Source organism: Mixophyes fleayi, chromosome 3, assembly GCF_038048845.1.
Source record: "Mixophyes fleayi isolate aMixFle1 chromosome 3, aMixFle1.hap1, whole genome shotgun sequence".
Taxonomy (NCBI): domain Eukaryota; kingdom Metazoa; phylum Chordata; class Amphibia; order Anura; family Limnodynastidae; genus Mixophyes; species Mixophyes fleayi.
In genome coordinates this window covers 238,311,738-238,336,717 of record NC_134404.1, presented here as the reverse complement: position 1 = coordinate 238,336,717, position 24,980 = coordinate 238,311,738, and the positions used below count along the sequence as shown (strand labels likewise).

Genomic DNA, 24,980 nt, shown 5'->3' with positions numbered 1-24,980 from the left:
CCAGGTAATATAATTTGATTTCATCCAAATGCCACAATGTCATAATCTACAGTATGTACTAATGTTTATAGACGTGTTTTCCATTTGGATAGAAGTATATCCAGCTGCAAGTTACACTGCAGTATTTAAAGCAAATAAATTGGTATACAAATATGTGTGTAGATATGGTATACCACAAAAGATTGAGAGTGACAGAGGTACACATTTCACTTGGCAAGTTTTTTCTCAGAGAATATGTATTTTACTAGGAATAAAAAGTAAGTTACTGGAACAATTTAATGGTATTTAATGGTATAATAAAAAAAAAAGCTGAGTAAAGGGATGAATTATACAGGGATGGTTTGGTTAAAGGCTTTATCTCGAATATTGCATAGTATCAGAACCACTCCCAGACTTCTATTCAATCTTTCATCAGATGAGATTTATTTGGAAAATAACCAAATATTATCAGCACAAAAGAGACTTTAAAATACATTCAAGATGTAACTATTAAGTTCCTGATTGAGATATGAGTAAGCAGCTAACAAAGCCAAAATAAACTTTGAAACTGATTGTATTACAAATGCATATTGAGAACTGTCATGATATACAGCCAAGATAATATGTTATGGTTAGAAATTTTTAGTGTACTATTTGTTTGACAGATCAGTCGGAGTGACCATAGCATTGAAAGTTGCTGAAAGAGATATTTGGATTCACTTATCCCACTGCAAGAAGGTAGTTGATCCAACAGTGACCTGGAAATACGCAGAGACTAATAAAATTTTGGAACCAGTGATAACAAATTTGTTTCAGGACTCTGATAATTATGTGTTTTTCGGGAAGAAGAATCTGACCCAGAAGTCAAAGAATAATATCCTTATTAAAGTTGCCATCGCTATAGCCATGATCTGTTCTTTGATTTTTATACCTTACATTATTTTTCTTGGACATTTCTTTAGTGAGGACCCGATGGTAAGATCTAGTAGGGATTTTGAAGAAATGGAGGCATATAGTCATAAAAATAGAGAATCAGAATTGCATTTATCATTCATTTTAGTCACAACTAATGACACATATAATGGTAGAGTTAAAATACAAATAATTGGAGATGAACCTGAAGATTGTGGTGAGAAACTGCCAACTGAAATCTGTATATGTCGATATTGTGATAACCCTCCTGGAGAAAGGCAAAATGGTGTGAGGACCCAGAACATTATTTTTAAAACCAACATCCTACAGACTTGTATCATGGTATGGTAGGACGAGCAATTAAACAAACTAAGGGGTAAATGTATCATAGTCCGGATTGTACAAGTTGCCGGAAATCGGCGAGATGACAGCTTAAATTTAAAGCGGCGCTGCCTTGTAAAGGGAAACTTCCCTTTACAAGGCAGCGCCGCTTTAAATTTAAGCTGTCATCTCGCCGATTTCCAGGGTCTTGTACAACCCGGACTATGATACTTTTACCCCTAATTGTTTGATACATATATACATACACCACATGGACACCAAAATGTTGCATTGTTGCCAAAATCTTAAAATTTTTCAGATTTGCTAAGTTTGCCAGAGGGAAAACCAGTTGCTGGAAAATATAATGAAACACGGCCTCCTTACTTAAAATTGTTGTCACATGTATTGAGTGAAAGTGTTCTATGTTTAAATTTTACAAGTACACAAGAGGTTACAAAAAAATCTGGGAACTGAAGTGGGGCGAATTGGTGGTAACCACTTTTTATAGACTTATTGAGGAGAGAAGTGAACTTTTAGGTAGATTTGGGAAAAATTCTGCATTTAAAAATCCAAAATTTAGATATGTTGTACCAAAGAGTTTTTGGGCTTCAGTAGCATAAAAATATTGTAATATAAAATTACAATATAGTGAATATAAAGAGCAATTATAAAATAATAAAGTATGGAAATTTATAGATATTCTCTGCACAGATATATTACATGTAGCAATACCATGTATGTTATCAGATAATATATTACATATGCGGAAGTAAGGCATATAAGCGTTTACCACTGAATTCAGGGGAAAGTTGTTATTTAGATAAGGTGATTCCATTTGTTATATAGCATATAAAGATTTAAGAAAAATTGTACAGTAAAAATATTTAATAAAGAATTCAGTAACAAGAAAGTCAAAAAGTGATGAAAAGAGTGGTAAACAACCAGTATTACTATTTATTAATGAATCAACTGGTATACAAGTATTGATTGCGCTAGAATTTTTACAGTATTACATGTAGAAATATAAATTAATATCCAAGGTTTAGCTACACTGATAGGTAACTAATATGTATGATGAAACTTTCAATTATGTTGCAAAAGAGCTTCAAGTTTTCAAAACAGAGCTAATAAAACATGGATTGGTACAAATAGGAGGTTATTGTGTAATATTACAGATGAAGTATGGAACATAAAGCTATCTGATAAATGACACCGATAATCTAGAGGAGATAACTGATAATTATATGTATAAAGTAGTGAAAATGAAGAAACATTTTGTAAATACACATGACATTATCTGCAGTAGATACATGGCTTTCATAGTTAAATAAAAAATAAATGGTTTTCAGGTTTTGGTACATGGTTTCAATCATTGTTGTATTAATCAGGAAAATTTCTTCTCTTTATGTTAGGAATACTAATGATTATCTATTTTATATTAAAATGTATACCAGTATTGTTGAAATTTTGCAAGAAAATATTGAGTAGAGAAACTAAAAAAAAATAGTAATACAGGGGAAGAAATAATAGAAATGTATAAACAAATAAAGATTCAAAATAATATATAGTAATAGTTTAGATATCTATCAAATGGGGGAACTGTCAAAGGTATTTTTGATTAAGCCAATATATTAGCAAGAAAAATATTTACATTGTTTTATCTTATTTTAGTTTTATAATTTTATTTGATGTGGTATTTTTGTTGCCATTTGTATCTGTTCATGTGAGCTGAGAAGAGAGATGGGAACAGAAGTGGAAGAGTTAATTCTAAGAATAGCTGTTGCCATTTAACTCCTGGGGTAAATGCATCATCCTCAGATTTCTGCAAGTAGCTGGAAATAGGCGACTTTGCAGTGAAAATTTAAAGTGGCGATGGCTTGTAAAGGCAAGTTTGCCTTTACAAGCCATCAAATCTGAAAAGTTGGCCTTTTCAGATTTGAAATTTTGGATGATAATATCACAGCGCAAACTCTTATTTTGTTAATAAACCATTATACTTTTTTCTTAAAGTTCGTTTGCTGTAGAAACTCAATTATCGCTTTATCAGAGTAGTACACTAAAGTGGTAGTAAGTTGTTGGACTTTTTTGTGACAAAGATAGATAACTGAATTTGCATCTTAAAATGCACTCGATAAACAACTAGACACAGTCTTGCAAAAAAATAAAATAAACAAGAAGAAGTAGACCAGCTCTGCATTTTTGTGCTTCGTAAATGAGCCTTAATCCCTTGAGGACCAGGGGCCTGATTCATTAAGGATCTTAACTTGAGAAACTTCTTATTTCAGTATCCTGGACAAAACCATGTTACAATGCAAGGGGTGCAAATTAGTATTCTGTTTTGCACATAAGTTAAATACTGCCTGTTTTTTCATGTAGCACACAAATACTTGATAGCTTATTTGTACACTGAAATTTAAAGTTGATATTTGTGTGCTTTTTTTTTCCCGCCAATGATGGGGGGAGCTGGATAGTTTAAGAAAAAACAAACAAAACATACACATGTGATCGCGGTGCTGGCATCCCTCCTCTCTGCTGCGTTCACACTGGATGTCGGACGTGACGTCATCAAGTCACGCCCGACATTCAGTGATGAGGAGCGCCGTAGAGAGGACCAAGCAAGAAGAAAGAAGACAGAAGAGAAGAGATGAAAAAAGCTAATAGAAGGAGCGGAGAGGCAAGGGGAGGAAAGCAGAAAGGGACAGAGTGATAAAGAAGAGGAGGGAGAGAGGCACAGAGTAAGGGGGGAGAGAGGCAGAGTGATAAAGGGGGGAGAGAGGCACAGAGGGATAAAGAAGGGGTGGGAGAAAGGCACACAGTGATAAAGAAGGGGGGAAGGCACAGTGTGATGAAGAAGGGGGGAGAAGCAACATGGGCGCAGTGTGATCATAAGGGCATCACAGCATGGTTGTGATGAAGGGGCACAGCAATGTGTATGTGATGGCACAGGGTGCTTGTGGCAATGTAGTGTGTGTGAGGTAGGTGGTGACTAATTAATGGGTGCTATTTTGTTTGTGGGGTGATGGTGGGGCAATTTAATAGTGGGGACTATTAATTTAAGATGGGGAAGTTTGGGGGCTATTGAATGTGGGGGTGAGTTTGGGGAGAATGAGGTCTCTTTATTAAATGTGAGTCTGAATTATTTAATGGCAGTGATGGTTGCAGGAAATAGGTATATTTCTGAAATGTAAATACTATTAATTTATTGCTGGGGCTGTTTACAGGGAGGGAAATAGGTTTATTTATTAAATGGGAATACTATTATTTTAATGGGGCTGGAGGAAGGCCTAATTATTACTCGTGGGTGGTATTGATTTAACAACGGGGCTGGTTGCAATTTTCTAAATGTACCCATTTTTTTTTTCAAAATAGGGCCCCCAACATTCCAGGATCCAGACAAGCCACAACTAAAGAAAGAAGCAGCCACAGGTGTTGAAAGTGAGAAGAACAGGTACAACAGTTTGTGAAATGTTGTGGTTCTAGTGGGACAATCCGGATTTTTGGTGAGTGTTCTGCCCAATCTAAGGGGCAGGCCAAGACTATGAACTCTTTATGTACACACTGCATTGGTTTATACTACACTATGGTGCTAGATGTCCTGAAAGTCAGGAGTGCTGGGACATATGTCACGCTCCGGCAAGCGGCCACTGCACCCTTGTGTCAATGGTGTACACAACAATGCAGGGTTTTTTTGTGTGGGAGGGTGGCCTAGCACTTTCCACCTGCTAGCCACGCCCCAATGATGCATAGCCACGCCCCAAATAGTAGGACCACATCAAGCGGCGGCGCAATTTTTTTTTACATGCTCAACTATAAAGGGGGCCCCCTGAAGTTGTTGTAACGGGGCCCTGAATTCCTCTTGGCAGCCCTGGCTGTATGGAGCTGTAAACTCACATTTGGCGATCTATATCCACAACTGTTAGTTAAACTAATATCAATCGCTTCCCACTACCATATGCCCAATAAAGTATCATAACCATACCTCTATTATTTAATATAAATTGAACTTTGTGCAAACAACCCAATGCCAATGCGTATTTCGCTGCAAAAACTGCTTTTTCAAGCAAACCCGATGCGGGATATTTAAATTGTATCTGTCCAACCACAGATTTTCAAGATTTGACTCCAACATTCCCATGCTAATTGAAGCAAGCTCTCCTTTGATTAACTCTTCATGTACAGGATACAATGGAGTTGGTGTTTTCTTTAAATTATTATCTAACTGTTAATTTCTGTGTGTCCTGCAGATATCTCTGACCTAATACTGCCCCAATCATGATAAAAATAATTATGTCATCTCACGCTTTATTTACTTAAAATAAAATTAAATAAAATATAAAATCTTTATATGATGAAATTCTTGTGTTTTATTGTCTTACATGCATATGTCCATTTGGTTAGAGATTTCGCTCTAAGGTTATGATGTTCTGACAGAATTCTAATAGTCATTTATTTGTTGCATTACATTCACTTTTGTGAGGGATGTATAATATGTTTGGGTGTTTAGTTCTGTCTGATCTTATCAGAATCCTTATCATATCCTTTATGGGGACTCATCCGATCAAGACATAAGGAGCTGCTCCTCTCCCACATGCTATCGGAGGAAATGTCATTGTGCATAGCGAGTAGTGATAAAAGAACCGTATGTGCACTACAGGCAATTAAACTCTTTTTTCTTTTCTTTCTATGGAGGAGAAACAGCTAGCAGTTTCTTACACGTGAAGTTGCTGGCTGATGCTAATCCATGTCAGTGTTACACTGGAAGTGAGGTGCTTGGCTACGACACAATCAAGCACCATCATTTCTATTCCAGGATGAGACGATGCAGCAAAGTTTGGGGGCCTGCGCCTGTTAATACAGCTGTAAGAAGACTGCACACCCAGGTCAGCAGCAGTCATTTCAAATTCAACTGGATTATCAGTCACTGACATTTTGTGGCCACAGAGCAATCTCAGACGAGCTGCCAATATCGCAGAGTGTGTCCACATTAAGTTAAGCATACCGTATAACAATTATTCAACAAAATAGCTTTTATGTATAAAACACCTGTGATAAACTATATGTTGGGGCAGCACGGTGGCTTCGTGGTTAGCACTTCTGCCTCACAGCACCAAGGTGTGGAGTTTGTATGTTCTCCCCATGTTTGCGTGGGTTTCCTCCCACACTCCAGAAACATACTAGTAGGTTAATTCATGGACAACTAATTACCTGATTAACTGCGGTAATCAGGTAATTAGGTAGACAGCCCGCATGCCAACGAGCGAACACATATCCATGGTTATGTAAAGAATGGATGGCTGACTTTTATTTTTGAAGACACGAGATGTGCTATTATAGCACCATTCTACACCAGGCTGCTATTAGACTACCAGCCATATGTGCCGTTATATTTGCATTGGATGACTGCAGTTTTAATGTTTCAATCAGCCCTGCCATATAAATGGTTGCAATAGAAGACACAGAATTTGTTGCAGTTTGCATCTATTGTATATATTTGTCCATGAATCATGACCAGTGAATGAGCGCCAAATTGTATCTGTTATCATTGCTTGTGAGGAGTGTGGTTACTCCTAATTTGTGCAGGCCGCACTGGCTTTTTGATCCCTAGTGTGTTACGCCGACCTTTTTTTCATTAGTGGGTTAATTGGGGGAGGGGGGGTGTATTTAGACTGTAAGCTCCAATGGGGCAAGGTCTGATGTGAGTGCGTTCTCTGTACAGCGATGTGGAATTAGTGGCACTAAAATATCTGATGATGATGATGTTCTCTGACAAGAGAGCAAAATTCAGACACAAATGTCCGGTAAAGCAGTAAAGTAGCACCCGCTTCCCGTCTCCAGGGTCTTATAGAACATGTGGCAACCCCTATATGGTATGCAGAAGGGGGGCAGATTTAAGAAATAATTCTACAAAAGACAGGTAGATCAAAGTATCAAATATGCATGATGTGTACAGTGGTTGTTTTTAAGAGGTTGGGGAGGACCAGTTCATGTTTTGAGGAAGGGTCCTTTAACTACCATAAGGTAGTATTTTTCTTATTTTTTTTAAAAATTGGTCTTAAGCATATTTTTGGTGTAAGCAAATATTTCACCCATTATAATGTAACATCTGTTCTAGCAAATGTGCAGGTTCCCAGTTTCTGGCACCGTTCATGAGATACTCTGCACCCAGCACCTGATTAATGATCATTTCTCTTGCCTAAGCAATTGTGTTGTGAGTACAGACATCTATTCAGTGCTTTTGATGAAAGAAAGTGCTCAGTGTTGACAACACTTGAAATTAAGCCGTCTCCTGCCACCTCTGGTAGTAAAATTGACCATTGCTTGGGACCCAGTGCGGCAGGAATTTCACAAGTGGCATGCATGTCGGACTCCAGGGGGTAAATGTATGGATCTCTGATTTCTGCATGTTGCTGGAATTTGGCGACTTTGTAAGGGAAATGGAAAGTGGCGCTGGCTTGTAAAGGCAAACTTTGCACCAATCAAACCTCTGCAATTTCATACAACAGATTATTTGATTGTATCGGCCACAAAAGGAAGAAATGAGAATCAAAAAGATGTGCATATTTGCCATTTGTAGTTAAAAAAATTATACATGGCAAAATGTAAGCTAGTGAAGTGCCATACCTGCTGTTAAGGCTGCCAGATCAGACTGAAAACCATAAACAATAAGTTGTATTCAAAGCAGTTCACATGCATGGTACATAGAAATAGTTGAATGCCTTCAAAATACATGTGAACCAAAATCTACCTGGATATTATTTTAAAGATAATGGACCTGATTCATTAAGGATCTTAACTTGAGAAACTTCTTATTTCAGTCTCCTGGACAAAACCATGTTACAATGCAAGGGTTAGTATTCTGTTTTGCACATAAAGTTGATATTTGTGTGCTACATGAAAAAACAGGCAGTATTTAACTTATGTGCAAAACAGAATACTAATTTGCACCCCTTGCATTGTAACATGGTTTTGTCAAGGAGACTGAAATAAGAAGTTTCTCAAGTTAAGATCCTTATTGAATCAAGCCCAATGTTATTAACCCCTTCAGTGTTAAGGATGAGTGGGTTCAGCCTTAGCACACAGAGGCTTCAAAGAAGTTAAAACTATACTTACCTGTCCTCCACAGCAATTTCCTGTTATTGATCAATAGGGATGGGGTGTGGCTTAATGACATCATCACAATGATACCATTAAACCCCATCTCCTCAACCACTGCATATAGAAAAATAATGGGAATAATGGCATCTAGAAACTCAAGGTTCCCACTCTATATGTAATGGCAACAACCCGACAATAATACTATATACTACAGAAAGCGTTAAGAAGTCCAGGGTGGCAGGAAGAAGGGGAGTATTATGATACCCACATCCCCCCCTATCCTGACTTCAGTGAACTCAGGTGTATCCTCATTTGATCTGGTGAGGTTTTCAAAATGCTATGCCTGTTGGGCTAGATATATGTTTTTCATCCAAGATGGTGCAGACTAGCAAAAAATAACATAAAAAAAAGCTTTATCATTTTCAAGTGCAGATTTTATTATGAAAAATTTAGTGTAGAATCCTGTTTATTGCTGTTTTGGAAAGGTAAATTGATATCAAAGCAAAACCAAAGTATTTCTTGGTGGTGTTTATAAAAGTACACACATTTGCTTTTAGTTCACTTGCTTGCAAATTCAAATGTTTGGCCACTTTGGATAGATTTTTTTGCAGCGACAGGAATTAGAACCAAACTAATGGCATTTCCTGAAAATGTAAAGTCTTCTGTGAATAAAAAGGTATAGCTTGTGTGGGTATCTCACATATAAATTACTGATATTGATGTTGGAATGTGACCAACCCAAAAAGGTTCAGCAGTGAAGGGGTTAATATAAAGTAATTTCATACAGTAAACAATAAATTTGACACATAGACCATATTGTATCATTGATTGCTAATCTTCAATTCAGTATCTCTTTACTAATCCAATAGAAACAATTCAGTGGTAGCAACCTGTTCTCAATCCAGTATTAGGTCTGAAAAATGTCCGGGCAGCAGTCGTGTTGTATCCCATACCTTATGTTAATGAGAAATATTTAAAATTAAAGGCAATATATGATTTCAGATGTATTGTCTTTCATATTTTCATGCACTATCACTATATTGGACTATAGTAACATCGCAACATCTAGATTTTTATTTATTTTTTTAGCCAAGGATGCTATAGCCCTCTGGCACCCCAAGAGTTATTTCATGTCCAGTTCAATGGTAGTAGTGGTAACTACTAACTGCTGCAGTTCCCTATAAAAGAGACAGGAATCCCGAAACAGACACCATTGAAATATAACTATTATTATGAGATCCTTTAGTCAGCACAATATGCAGAAAGTAAAAAGGGCAAGGTAATGGTTAAATATATGGTTTCCTCATTTTGTAAATTGAAAAAAAACAATAAAAAAATAAATATATTTATTTGAATATGCCATCAAAAGGATGTAGGTTTGCTCCAGAAAAAATAATCTTAAACTAATTTGGATAGACTATGAACATTTTTTATTCCTGGTGAAAGTGACTTATGTAGAAAATTAGTCTGATCATGATTGCAGAAGCATGTGATCCTTAAAGGGTTAAAGAGAAATCGGTTTGGGGAATATATTGCTTCAGTTAAAGATACCCCATGTATTTTTCATATTTCACACTTATTTATTGATGTAAATGTTGAAGTAATGTTAAAATGGTCACCTAGACACAATGGAGGCAGGAATGGTCTGTGCTAAAGTAATATTCATGATAAAATAGCCTAACAATTTGTCAGGAATCAATATCTCATACCAAAATATCAGGCCCTGTGAATATTAGTTAGGCACTGTGATCTCACTGGTTCATAGAAAATTGCTAGCCTGCATACTGGTTTAGCCCACAAAATGGATGTACTCACTCAACCTTCTCAAGTGCTATGCCCGTCAATAAGTGCCCCTGCTATTACACTCTTTCCCTCTCCTAAAACACATTAATTGCAGTGGTGGGTGCGCATGGTACCCGTTCACCACTGCTCTGGTATGCAGAGCAACAGTGAATAGCTCATACCAATCCCAAATTTCCATTCCATGGGACAAATGTGTCTGCGGTTGGCGCAACGAGACGTATCCCTCAAAATTAGGACTGTCCTGACTAAATCTGGACATTTGAGAGGTATGCGTTATCTGTGCAGAGGTGTCCTGTCTCTTCTTTATATAGCAATGCAATCAATCTTCAGAGTCTTATCATTTAGGCCACATCATAAGAAATTTAAAGCCCTGTGGGCTGAATCTAAATTTGTTTGCGATACAAATTTAAGTGACCACTCACAATTTGGCCAGGTGTTGTTCTTAGATAGGTTTTCTTTTATCTATTTATACACTTCAAAACAAAATATTATAGGTATGCATCACTCCTCTTACTGGCTTAATTGTAAAACTATCAAATTCCATTCCCTTACATTTTCCAGTCACTTCCAAATTTCCATACTGTCACTTCTAATTTTTCACTTCAACCACTATATATATGTATCTATATATTTGTTAATTATCTCTGTCAGATGCAATTATAATCACAAGTCTACACTGCAAGGAGTGCAATAACGTAACTGTAATGCTCCATGCTCGATGCAGACTAATCACTTTTTGTGCAATAGCTCCATCTTATGGAAATCAATCCCATATATATATTATATATATATATTATATAATATATATATATATATATATATATATATATATATATATATATATTTAACCTAATTTACCGCATGCAGCTGGCCGGTCTTTTTATGGTGGCATACTTTCTAAATGTCAAATTACATAGCACTGTAAAATAAAATATGACAGCATAGAACTTTATTTTTTAAGTCGACACCTAGGAACTTTTTATTATATGTATAAAATGAAAAAGCATATAGTTATAGACAATTCTGTATCAATATATAGAGAGAAAAAGCCATTTTTTGTTTTCAGTTTTTTGTTTTCAGTTCAGCATTATAGCTAAAAAATTTGGTGTTGGTGTCATTAAATAATCATTTTAATATAACAAATTTTGTAGTTCAAATAATGCAAATTCTAAAAGAAGATTCTAAGATTTTCTTTACTGCATTTTCATGTAAGAGACAAATTACATATATGGTAAATCCCTACAGGACTGCAATTTTTATTTTGAATGGCAAGTCATAATAAAACAAAAACTTTAATCTTATATGCACATTCGATAAGAAGAACAAAAATATACCTTCGATCAACAATTGTCTTCCATACTATGTCTTCTTTGGGGAGTATACAAAATGAAAATATAAGCATACTATAAAATCCTTTAAAAGGATCACCAAACCCCAAAATGTACATTTTCAGATATGACAGCAGTTTGGTTAAATAGTAAAAGAGTGAAGAACTTCTTTGAAGGCACCTAGTAAAAATCGCTTGTGAATATGAAAATGTGTAATGGAAGGGATGTCATAAACTCAGGGCCGGATTAAGACATTGTAGGCCCCTGGGCTAGGGGTACTGTGAGGCCCCCCATTTGTCAAGCAATTTATACCCAATCCAATATTGGGGGCCCCCAGTAATCTCTGGGCATAAATCGCTTGACAAATGTTCATTTTATTTTTTTAAACATATTTTATTAGGGAATTTTCCAATTTTAAACAGTATGAAGAATAAATTACATTTATCAAACAGTAGATATATTGCTATTAAGAAAATGAATAAAAACAATAAAAGTAAGGAAAGAAGAAAAAAAATAAAATAAAAATAAAGAAGAAATATAGAAAAGGGAGCGGAAAAGCAAGGAACAGGAAAGAGAAAGAAGAAGAAGAAAATTTCTGAGAGAGGGGTGTAAATAGAAGAAGAGGGAGAGATTAAAAAGGAAGGGGAATATGCTAGTATGGTAAGAGGGGGGAGGAAGAAGGGCGTCTGGCCTGGCATCTAGGTGAACCATAGGTGCTTTGCATATGGTGCGTTGTTAATATTAGAAGCGTCAATTTCAGCGCTAATCAAGTCTTGGTTGGTCTACTCCATAAAAGGCGCGCCAAGAATTCCAGATTGTTTGAAATTTGTTGGGGCGGTCATAGATGATGCTTGTGATGTGTTCACAGCAGTAAGCCTGCCATACTCTATTAATCACTTCAGGCAGCGCGGGGGGGTTCAGGTTGTTTCCAGTTTGCCGCTATTGCACATTTGGAAGCATTGTGGTATTAGTATCACACAAGTGCCATTGTATGTTTATTTGTATCTGGTATGGGTTTGTGTAGTAAAGAGTAAGAGGGGCAGGGGGAGTTATATTGTGGTAACTCTATAGATTAGATTGTGAACTCTTCGCTAGAATTCCACGATCTTAGGGCAGGACCACCATATATGTTGAAATGAGCAATCTTGTCCACATGATCTCCAACATAGACCAGAGGAGTCAGGGTATATGGCTTTCAGGTGCGTGGGAACCAAATTCCATCTATATAGAAGCTTATACGAGTTCTCTTTGGTTCATACACAGATAGAGCTCTTGGCGATCCGTGTCCTGATATTAGCCCACTCTTCCACCTCTAGTTCCAAGTTTAGGTCTTCTTCCCATTTTAGTTCATAGCGATCTTTAACAGGTTGACGAAACGCCACCAGGATACTGCAAAAAGTGTAAATTAAGCAATTGGGAACTGATTTATTTCTACAAAAAGTTTCTAGTGGTGTAAGCTGGTATATTAACTTGAGTGATGAGAGTGATTGGTATATATGTTTTAATTGAAGATATTAGTAAAAATGGTCGTGGAGGATGTTGTATCGTTGTTGTAAGTCTGCAAATTCAGGGAATACTCGCATTGGTGCTATGTCGGTAATAAACCTTAGACCTCATTGGGACCAGTGCTGAAAAGAGGAGTGTTGTTGCCCCTGGTGGAAAAGCTGGATTGTCCCATAATGGGAACATAACTTTTGTATTTCCTAGTAATTGAAATGTATGGGTACTGTAATCCCATATCTGCAGAGAGAAACGAGTGGCGGTCTATGTTTGATTGATATCCACAGTTGTGTGTAAGGTGGGAGTAAGTGTAGATGGTTGGCTTCAATGTCTACCTAAAGTCTTGTGGAAGTTTGGGAATGAAATAGGACTAATTGAGTCAGATGTGTAGCAACATAGTATTTGGAGATGCTTGGAAGGCCCAGTCCTCCTTCTGCGCTTCTCCGGAACAGTGTATCAGCTCGCACTCGGGATCCCTTGCCTGCCCAAACAAATCTAGCAATTTGCTTCTGAAGGGTTTGAAGCACCTGGGAAAGTACTCAGATGGGTAGTGTCTGAAACAGGTAGAGGATTTGTGGTAAGAGATTCACTTTTACTGCTGTTATACAACCGAGCCAAGGATGTATAGTTTATCCTATTTCTCAATGTCACATTTAAGTGAGTCCAAGAGTCGGGGAAAGTTGGGTGCATATAGTTGGTTATATTGAGGTGTGGGGTAAATCCCCAAATATTTGAGTTTGCCCAGTTGCCATCAGAAGTTTGATTGTCGCTTCATGGTATCCAATTGGTGGGGAGGTAGGTTGAGAGGGAGAGTTTCTGATTTATCAACATTTATCTTGAAATTAGATATAGCACCATATTCGCTGAGTTCTCTTTGGAGAGATGTAAGATAGGTGTGGGGGTTGGTAAGAGTAAAGAATATTATCTGCATACATGAATATGTAGTCAGTTACTCCCGCTTGAACGCCAGAGATAGTCGAATTGTTGCAAACTCGCGATGCCAATGGTTCCATCATGAGAGCAAACAACAAAGGGGAGAGTGGGCAACCTTTTCGGGTACCATTTGTAATATGAAATGAGGACGACGCGGCGCCATTGGCCAAGACCGTAACTGAAGGGTTGTGATAGAGGAACGCCAGTCCACATAAAAAACGACCTTCAAATCCCATTGTCGCCAGAGTAGTCCTCATAAAAGACCACGAGACCAGAGCTGGAGCTTGTTCTGCTCTCACAATTTAATCTATTGCTCGTCTATTATTGTCAGCTCCCTGCCGGTCGGGAATGATACCTACTTGGTCCGGGTGGACCAGGGCAGGGAGTACTTTGGCTAGTCTGTGTGCGAGCAGTTTGGCAAATAGCTTTAAGTCCATGTTTAATATTTAATATTAATATTTTAAAATTGGCCGGTAACTCTCACGGTGACTAGGTCCCCGTTCCTCTTTGGCAATAACAATAATGTCCACTCTGGTGGTGTCTCACTCAAACTTTTTACCACTTAGAATTGTATCACATAAAGAGAGAAGCATAGGTGCAAGGTCAGAGGCAAATTTCTTGTAGTACAAAGCCATAAGACCGTTTGGGCCTGGAGCTGCTGAGTTTCTAAGGGTCTTAATGGTCATCTTGATCTCCTTCATTGTGATTTCAGAATTCAAGATTGATAACTGTGTTTCAGTAAGGTGGGGAAGGGTAGTCATGTATTCAGGTGTGAAAAGTATCCGGGGTGTCTGTCGGTGGAGGGAGATTGTATAGTAGATTGTAGTAGGCGCAGAATCTATCGGCTATAGCTTGGGGTCATAATGATTGTTGTGTTTGATCTTTAATAGGCACAATGCGATTGCGAGTCCATTTGCTTTGAAGCCTACGAGCGAGTAGTGTGTCCGCTTTGTCCCCTTTTTCATAATATCGTTGTTGCAACCATTGAAGAGTCTTGCCTGCCTTTGAGACTAGTAGCTTGCCAAGTTGCCCTCGCAAACCCAGAAGTTTAAGATAAGTTTTACGTTTGATGTCGTTTAGTTAGGGTTTCTATTTTGGTTTTTAGTTCATTTACCGTCTGTTGGTGTAGTTTTTTCTCATGAGAGGCTAAGATAATCAGGCTGTCTCTAATGGTATCTTTATGGGCTTCCCATCTAATAGTGGGAGTAGTATCGTCCTGAGCATTATCTGTTTGAAAGTCGATTATAGCCTGTCATATCGTATTGATATTAACTTTTTTCAGAAAGACATTCAGTCTCCATCGGTAGCATGGCGTAGTAGGTGGCAAAACGTCAAGCAGCAACATCATAGTTGAGTGGTCAGACCAAGGAACAATGGTGGCCGATTTCAAGGACTGGGTCGTATGAGCTTCTACAAAGAGCATATCTAGTCTGGAGTAAGTGCCATGTTGCGCTGAGTAGTGTATACACGATCTATCATTAGAATATAATACTCGCCATGTATCATATAGGTTAGCTTAAGTGAGCAAAGATTGTAGCTTGAAACTTTCACAGGCTGTTTGACTGCTTCATGGTGTTGAGTGTGAATGATCTAATCGTGTATTTAAAATGGCATTAAAGTCGCCTCCTAGTAATATCCTTCCAGCTCCAGCTCATACCTTCTGCAATGCTGCGCTCTACCTCACTCCTCTCACACCTTCAGTCTCTTCACCATTCATCCTCCCTCTCCTTCCCTCAACTTCTCTCTCCCTTTTATTCCCCATGCCTCTCTTCGATATCTCCTGAGTCTTCTCTTTAAGGGTGCGTCTAAATGCCTTCTATCACTTCCAGATTTGCATTCCAATCTTGCACTCTGTACACTTCTCTCCGGCTGAACCCTGAAACTGTTCAGTGTTAGCCCAAGTGATGGTTGTGAACTCAATGCTCCCTTTGATGCTTAGATAATTTTCTGCGCTGCACTGCCTTAATTTCCAGCTATTCCAGTAATTTGATCCGATTATATTTAACCGCCTCCCTGATAAGTGGAAATGTTGCAGCAATTACAGATGTTGGTTCAGGAAAAAGAAGCCACAGCTGGATCGCGGAATCCAACTATCATTGGTGCAGCAGGTGTGGTGCACTGGGGCCCATAGATATAATCCCCACTGCGGGGGAACTAGTGAGCTATGGGCCCCGGTTCCCTCCTCTCTGCTTCCCTGCAGCGGGGCTCACAGCTCACTAGTTCCGCCTCTGGTGCCACCCATAACCATTAACCGAAAACAACCAAAGAAAGGCTTTCCTTAGAATGGACCACTACTGGCTGTCGGGGCTGTCAGTCACAAAAGAGGCAGTGACACATCTAAAATGAGAGTAGAGCAGGCACAACTTCAGCAATGAAAATACTTTAGATCCAGGCACCAATAGGGGGAGGCTAATCTGATGGGTCGATTAGCATTGAAATTCATCTTAAACAGGGGAAGGCTGAATGTCAGGTACAGCTGGGTAAAGATGGGGACAAACTTATATTTAAAAACATCTGTCTTGACATGCCTTTACACAATAAATGGATAAAGAGTGTGAATATGAATGTTGGCATAGTATTAACATAAAATAATTACAATGTTTTGCAATAAGTCGCTATGATCCAAAAAGCAGATTCTGCATATTAAACGGTGCAATGTTGTAATTCAAATTCACACTGCATTCAGCTCAAGCATTTAATGTCACAGCACATTGCATGAGCTACAAAGCTTTCTTGATAAATAAATAATCTAATATTATCTAATAGAGACTGGTAATGTTGAAAATAGACAGCTATTCGATTTACATAGAAATTAAAAAGAAAAGAGACAATTGATAATGTGCTTTCCATGGTCACTTCTCCAAATTTCATCCAACACATTACCTTGGGCCTAAATATGAGGTTCTGGGATGTTTAGTGTTGTCTTGCTATGCTATTTTTGAACAGTCACTCCTGTAAAAGGTATCCACAACTGTTTCTTGGTATCATGGTTGCCAGTCGCACCTAGTGTATCCAGGGATATGACCGTTAATTAAAATGAAGGATAGTAGTGAATATAGGGTAAAAATAGGACTGCAATATTGAGTCTGGGGGGATTTTCACAATTGAAAACAGATTGGCGGTTGCGTACTCTGGATCAATTTCAAATATAAGTGCAGGATCGGAGGAGATCCAAAATAGGTTGAACTTGATGGACTGGTGTCTTTTTTAAACCTCATCATCTATGTTAGTATGCTAAGTATATACATCATGCTATATGCTCCATTACTTAGCAAAAAAACTAATATTTTATTAAAACAGTTTAGATTGGGTAAGCATTTAAAAAAACTTTTTTTTATTTTAAATGCTATTTATCTTGCTTCTTTCTAAATTTTAGTAGGGAAGTGTGTTGGTAATACAACCTTTAAATTCAACTGTGGCTTAATCATTCTGTGGAATGCTATTAGACACAATATGTAACTCTGTGCTTTATAAAATGTATAGTCTATTAATAGTGCTGGTATGACGTTGGTCAATTCATTCTGATCTGCGGTGTGTGGTTGAATAGGAAAGGGAACACAAATCCCACTGGTGAAATGTATACAATGAGGCAAATATTTTGTGGTACAGTGTTGTATTAAGCCAAAACCTGTGATTGGTGAGTGATTGGGCTTACAGTCTTCAATGGAACAGATAAACACTCTAGAGACTGTATTCCTTAACAGGGTAATTCCACAGCATTCATAACCAAGAGGAGCCTAATACATTTTATTTTGCCCAGACAAAGGCTACTTCCAACTTTATAGTAGATATTTTGAAAAGTTGCCAATCATCCCCTTGCTATCTGCAAGAAGACCTCAATTTCCATCAATGGAATAAACTAGTGGGAGGACGAAAGCAGGAGGCAGGGTCTTCCATTAGAATGGACTACCTGATGTAGGGACCCAGTTATTTTAATACCCATGTCACATTGGATCACATACTTCTAAAAGGGAAAATTGCTAACTTACCTGTATATACATGAACAAAACACAAAGTACTAGTCTGTCTAGCTTCTACCTAATACACAAGGAATACCCTCTCTAAAGTGAAGTACCTGGTGTGTCACACACACACAAAATAGCAGCACTTACTGGTAACAAATTGCAGTTTTCTATAGGCATCTGACCTGCTCCCCAGGTAAAGACTGCGAGAACTGCTCAGCAACTTTTTAACAGCACCTCATCAGGTGCAGCTCCTGATTACCAGCAGAGTTTCTGGTATGTTGGAAGACCTGGAATGGGCATGGATGAATGGAGCCCATCCTTTTCTCTCCATTCATAATTAAAGGGACCCTTACACCAGCTTTTCAGAATATGTATATTTATATTTTTGTGACAAAGTACACCATTCACAGGAATCGGACACAGGTATGCTGAACCATTTAGCTGTTTATTAGCAGTTGTCAGGATGGTAAAACATCTCCAATGCTGGTACAGCAGTCCTATCCAGTAACCGTACACGAAAATTCCCACCACCTACATCTAGCTAGACATTACTTCCCTGTCTGCTCGCAAATATCCCTCTTTGCCACATATCCCTCCCCTTAGCGTCACCAACCTTGGTGATGTTGACACTGCGGAGAGCACATCCCCGCCCTGGGGACAGCTCGTCCCTCATGGGAACTTTGTCACCTGCTTGGAAAGTTCTAACTACAGCTGACTTATAGTAGTTTATTTTTCTATTGTGCTAGACTTTACATTGCGCCAAGGTATAGCCTCAGGAAACCTGGTGGCATAGTCCACTATGACCAATACATACTGATGGCCGTGGGCAGACTTCTCTAATGGGCCTACCCAAATCCTTACCAATACGCTTGAACGGGGTCTGCACCACAGGGATGGGACCTAGCGGGGCCCGATAGTCTGGCTTCGGACATGTTCTCTGACATACTGTACATGTCCAGCAAAACCTTTTTATTGCCCTGTACACTCCTGGCCAATAAAACCTGAGCAATATCCGCTCCCTTGTTTTATCTTCCCCCAAGTGTCCCCCACACAAATGTGTATGTGCAGCTTTGAGAATAAGTGATGTATGAATTTGTGGTACTAACAATTGCTCCACAGTTCTACCCTGTACATTAGCAACTCTATACAACAGATAATTCTTTACCATACAATAGGCAATACCCTCTGTAGGCTTGTTAGCCTTCTCTACCCATTATTCTCAACCACATTCTTATAGACATTAGCTAAGGCAACATCTCTAAGTTGGTCTTGGCCAAAGTTTCTTAGTGGAAACAAGTTAGACAGTCCCGCCCAGTCCGAGTCCTCATTGGGAGGCGTAGCCCCTTCACCCAAGGTCTCGCCAATGAACGATGCCAGGGTCTGGTTCCGTGTTGGTACTTGTGCAGCTCTCCTTTGTCTAGGCTCCCACCTCTTAGGAGCTGTATTTTCCTGAATTGTCTGGTTCAGGTTTCGTAGTAGATCCTGGCGTTTTCCATTTTCTGTTCCCTCAAGCTGATCCATCAAGGCTGGACTTTCGGCCGGTTCTTCAATTGCCAACGTTCTAATATAATTGCAGACGTGTCCGGCTGGATTTGCTCCTGGAGGATCTGCTTGAACAGCGGAAAGTCTCTGCCCAGGATTAAAGGGTATGGCAGTTTTGGGGCAACGGACACTACCATTGTTGCTGTCTGGCCATTCACAGTAACAGGCCAAAGAGTCCTGTCATATTCATCGGCAGTCCCATGGACACAGAGTACCTTCACTTTGGACAGATTATGCGTCCGTTTCTCTGGTAATATGGAGCTATAAACCAAGGACAATTCACTACCCGAATCTACCAGAGCCAGCACCAGATGGTGATTCACAAACACAGTCACGAGGAATAAACAGGACTTCCTGGTGACTGTACTCATTGTACAGCACTTCGGATAGCTTGGTTGTGTGTGCGCTAGTTAACAACCCATAAGCTCTACTGACGTTGGGCACTGAGGCAGACTAGACTTAATGCAGGTTTATCAAGCAATCTCTCCTCACTAACATCCGGTCCACTGTTCCATATGCCAGTCTTCGATCGAGGCATAAACTTTGGAGCGGGCAATGGAGGTTTGGGCATATGCTGCGAGGCGCTGTATCTCTCCACTACAGCAGCCAATTCCCCATATAACTGAGGATCCGCCTGTCAACCCACCTTTGGAGCCCTCGGTCCATACCCCGGATACAATGGTCAATGGCCAGAATTTCGATCATTCTGCCCGCAGTGTTCTTTTCTGGCTATAACCACTTCTTTAGTGTTCTACCAAGTTCAGCAAGCTGAGCCCGAACCGGTAAATCTTTGGAGACCCTCCAGTCATGATTTCGTTGGGCCTCCCCTGCTCAGGTGACTCCTACCCTCGCTAAGATGGCGGTTTTTAGCCACTGAAAATCACCAGCCTGGTCCTCATCTAGGTCTATATAGGTTCGCTGTGCTTCTCCTGAAAGATAGGGAGCCAGGTCTTCGGACCAAGACCCAAGTGGCCACTTGACTCGGGTGGCGGTACGCTCAATGGCTATTAGATATGCCTCCACGTCATCATCAGAAGTTAATTTCAGTAGCGTGGCGGTAGCTGGAGCCTCTCTATACCCTCTCCACTAAGCGATCTCCTCACGGAGAAGTCGGGTATTTTCCTCCTGCACTGCTGCCACATGCACTAGGGTTCTTAAAATATCTTTCATTCCTACAGGAATTTATGCTGTAGTGTGTATGCTGATGCTGTATATATACACATACACACACAAATATAGGGAGAGGGGGAGACATAAGGGGACATCACAAACTACAGCCTGGTGACATTACTAATGCTGACCACTGTAGCAAAAAATATAATCAAACTCGCTGAGGTTGGCACTCGCGGGTCTTCTTAAAGAAAATGCTTAGTCTCAGTAGCAACTAGAAGTTATGTTGCATGATGTGCAGCAACTTTTTGGAGGTTCATCCAGACTCCTTTCTCAATATATAATTATATATTATATATACGGTATATATTCTGCCTGGGTTGTTTCCCTTACAGCCGCACCAGGTCAGTGCAACATTTCATGACGTCAGGTATAAAAGAAAAATATTGCATTTAATGTTTTATATAAATATACAGTAGCAATGAGCAGTATGCTATAACTGTCTCCATGTCACAATGCACTACAATTCTCAAGGAAGGATAATTACAGCATTAGGATAATAAGGGTGTGCTCATTGACGCTTCATGGTTCGTTTGTATCTCATCACTCACTGTTCCTATCATATATCCATTTACTGATAACAACTACCCTCTACTGATCAAGATAGCAGGGACTATAGCATGATGTTTTACATGATACTCTGTACTGATAGTTAAGTACAATATTTTCCTCTCTGATCTATATTATTACACCACTGTGTGCTTCTCTAAATATTGTAGATGTGATCAACCCAAACCTGGTGCTGTGGACAGATCTAAAGAGCTTTGAAAATGACAGTGCAGTCAAACAGGAGGCTTGCAAATGACAAATCTTTAAAATTTGCTCATAGCTTACAATGTTAACTGCATACAGATAGTGAGAGATTTGTCTAGCCATCTCCTGTATTTTAGAACACAAACAAACATTAATGTTTTCAAAACTAACCAGTCACTTTCAGTAGACTTAGGGGCATATTCAATTGACGGCGAAATCGCAGAAAATCCCGCGCTCGAAAAATATTACAGTTAATACGGTAATATCTCGCTGGATTGCAGCTCACGGCTCCCTGAGCTACGAGCTGAAATCCAGCGAGTAAATTACTGTATTAACAGTATTTACACGCAGAATTACCGTATTAAAAGTAATATTTTTCGAGCGCGGGATTTTCGGCGATTCCGCCGTCAATTGAATACCCCCTCTTAAAGTACAGTCCTATTCTTCGTACTTCGTTGTTAGAGTTAAAAAGCACCATCACTCTATACCACCGACTTTATATTATTAGACAAGAGCAAAAGAAGCCAAAAGAACATTTAAATGTTGTTTCTGCTACTAAACAGGCTTGTATGTACAATTATGAATTGAAAATAGCTTTCCAACAACAGTATAATCAAAAAACAAAACAAAACATAGAATACATACCTTCATAATTACTGCAAACTGAGAAAATGTTTGTGGGGTGTTCAGGTTTCCAGCCTTAGACCTATCAGACAGAAAACAAAAAGAAAAAGAAAGTTGTTTGTTTTTGTTTTTTTAAAAGATAGATGAGACACTACAAAGATGTAAAAATTAATTGTGGAGAGAAGAGTTTAAATTTAAAATTTCAACTACCCTGTGGTACCTGATAACGTAAACAATTGTCAAGACTCGGTCTTGCAAAATTTCACAAACCTTTAACGGATAGCAGTTATGTGGATTTTATTTTATATCAGATATAAATAATTGATTCAGTTGGTTGCTTTGCAAATCAAGCTAACTGCTTATCTTATTTGTTTGTTAGACAGACTCTCTAGCAGAAATTTTCTAACTAAAGTATGCATGCAAACCAAATAGATATCTGCCAAAACATATTCTCCAACATAAATAGGTTTGAATTCTACAGTGGGGAACATAAAAGCACTGACAGTGGGCAGGTGACGCTGTTCTTTGGACAGGTATGAGAAGCACATTCAAGACTATCTTGAGAAGACACAAGATCTTCACCACACAGGTATTAGGTACATTCTGCTTGAGAATCTACCGAATAAACATTAAGATAGGCAATGATCTGCTAAAATGATAATTAAGCTTATCAATATAGGCCTACATCAAAATTTAAAACAGAAAAAAAAATGTCACCGACACACACACACATATAATATTATATCAGACTTGCCAACTCTCCCGAAATATCCGGGAGACTCCCGCATTTTGCGAGAGTCTCCCGGGCTCATCATCATCATCATCATCATTTATTTATATAGCGCCAACATATTCCGTAGCGCTTTACAATTGGGGACAAACGTAATAAACTAATAAACAAACTGGGTAAAACAGACAAAGAGGTGAGAAGGCCCTGCTCGCAAGCTTACAATCTATGGGACAATGGGAGATTGACACATGAGGTTAAGTATACATTTTGCATCTTGGCCCAGCCAGACTGCAAAGGTAAAAGTGACTCATAAGCTAAATGATCCCGTCACACAACAATGTTGGTCCGGGGGTAGTTGTCTTGTGTGAAATTGTGTAACAGGCTAAAGGTAGTGAGGTTAAGATGGTGGTTGAGGAATATTATAAGCTTGTCTGTGTGGCAATCCCCCGCATCTGGATAATTCTGCCCACTTCCTAGTGAAGTGGGCAGAATTAAGTCCCAAACGCCGCGATTCCCGGTGAATCGCAGCGTTTGGCCCCGCCCCCCGCTGTCAAATGACGCATTTTGCGTCATCACGCCATGGGGGCAGGTCCAAAATGACGCCACTTGGAGCCCCGCCCCCCTGTTACGCCCACCTCCTCTGCAGGCTCCCGGATTTCACCAACAGAAAGTTGGTAAGTATGTATTATATATATATATATATATATCTCAGGTACAAGCAAAGCAAAAACACTTCTTTATTATTTCTGTATGTTAATGGCTAAAAAGATATGTTGATTTCTTTTGAAATATCTGACCACATGATAAATTGATCAGAAATATGCAGTTATTAGTGTGGTTTTTTTTAAGTCCACAATTTGCTAAGCTTTTAGGAACTTATTGTAACAGTACGAGTCCTAACAAAAAAAATCAAACACAGATTTGAAAATCATTCAAGCTGTGTTCACCTCCAGGTAAAAGCAGTGAAGGGTAATTAGCATGCAGAAACAATAGTACATATAGAGTTCTTCACACTATGTCATAGATGCCAACTACCTTTCACCAAAGAAATGAAACAAAAAAAAAAAAAAACCCTTTGGTTTTCAATTGCATGACTCCACAGTCTATGCATAAACATGTAAAAGGTATATTTCCTTAATTGTACAAGCTTTACACAACAAGAACCTTGACACTGACCCAGCAAGTTTCATGAAGGGTCAGCAGTATTAGGTCTGTAAAGAAAAGCAACCATGTTTTTCTAACTTCTCTTTATAACTTAACACCTCAATTGCCTTTATTAATAAAGTTATCTGCTTCTAAACTAAAGTTCTCCTATTACCTCCTTACAATGAGCTTCCCAAAACATTACCCCATGTCCAAGATGTGTTCTAACTAGAGAATTCTGCAATAGTAATCCTATATATGGATCTCGTGCATTTATTCCGCATTTTTATACATTCCATGCTTTTATTTTAAAGTGTTAGGCATCACCGGTACTTCATAAAACAAGCTGATATTTGTCAAATTATTTTCTGCATATAATTCACAACAGCATCCTTCAAAGTTCCTTCAAATATTTATCAAACTCATAAATAATATAACAACCACCATCAGTACCTTTCTAGTATCTTATTTTTCTGTGTATCTACATACCCAATAAAGACTATACGTCGAAATATTCACAGATATTGTCGAAGTCAGCAAATTGGATAAAGTCATTTCAATGAAAATCGAGCAAACTTGGTTGTCTTTGTCTGAAAAGATGCGTACGGTACGGCGTAAAAGGGCACGCTACAGCGTAAAAGGGCGTACGCAGCTGCAACACGTGGCAGCAACAGTATTTGGTCTTTTACCATACATTCGCACAAACACGCACACTTGTAAAATAGTACACATTAATGGTAGTTGCAACACATAGTCAGTTATGTCAAAATATAGTAGTATTTATGTGTTATAATATAATTTATATGCACATTAGTGAAATATATGGAACAGGTTGAAGGAATCATATCATGTGTGGTATCATAATAAACCTCTTAACATTTGCTACTGTTTGCTTCACTCTGCGAAGGAATCGCAGAGTGCATACACAAGTTATGAATGGTGGGGAATTATTAACTACTTAAGACTAAGGAATCTTGGTGGGAAGAGCAGAGCATACCCCCTGGAGCGATGACCCCCTCCTTTGGATTCTTTAGGATGAACTAGCCAATGATTGACAACCCCTTGGACCTTCCTGAAACCTGTACCAATAGAAGCACGCTATACCATCTCCATTGTATTACTGTATTTCTGTGTGCATATAAGCAGCAGCTTGTGATCCAGCATGCAGACATCTTGTCCCCA

General features: G+C 38.7%; 1 protein-coding gene across 2 annotated transcripts in view; it reads right to left on the bottom strand.

The window, feature by feature from the left end:
• Nucleotides 1–24,980, bottom strand: part of ARID4B (AT-rich interaction domain 4B) — a 184,491-nt gene that overhangs the window by 120,221 nt on the left and 39,290 nt on the right. For both annotated transcript variants that reach the window (XM_075203321.1, XM_075203322.1), the window contains exon 2: nt 21,947–22,007. In XM_075203321.1, coding sequence (XP_075059422.1) covers nt 21,947–22,007 — 61 coding nt within the window. The remainder of the gene's footprint in view (nt 1–21,946; nt 22,008–24,980) is intronic.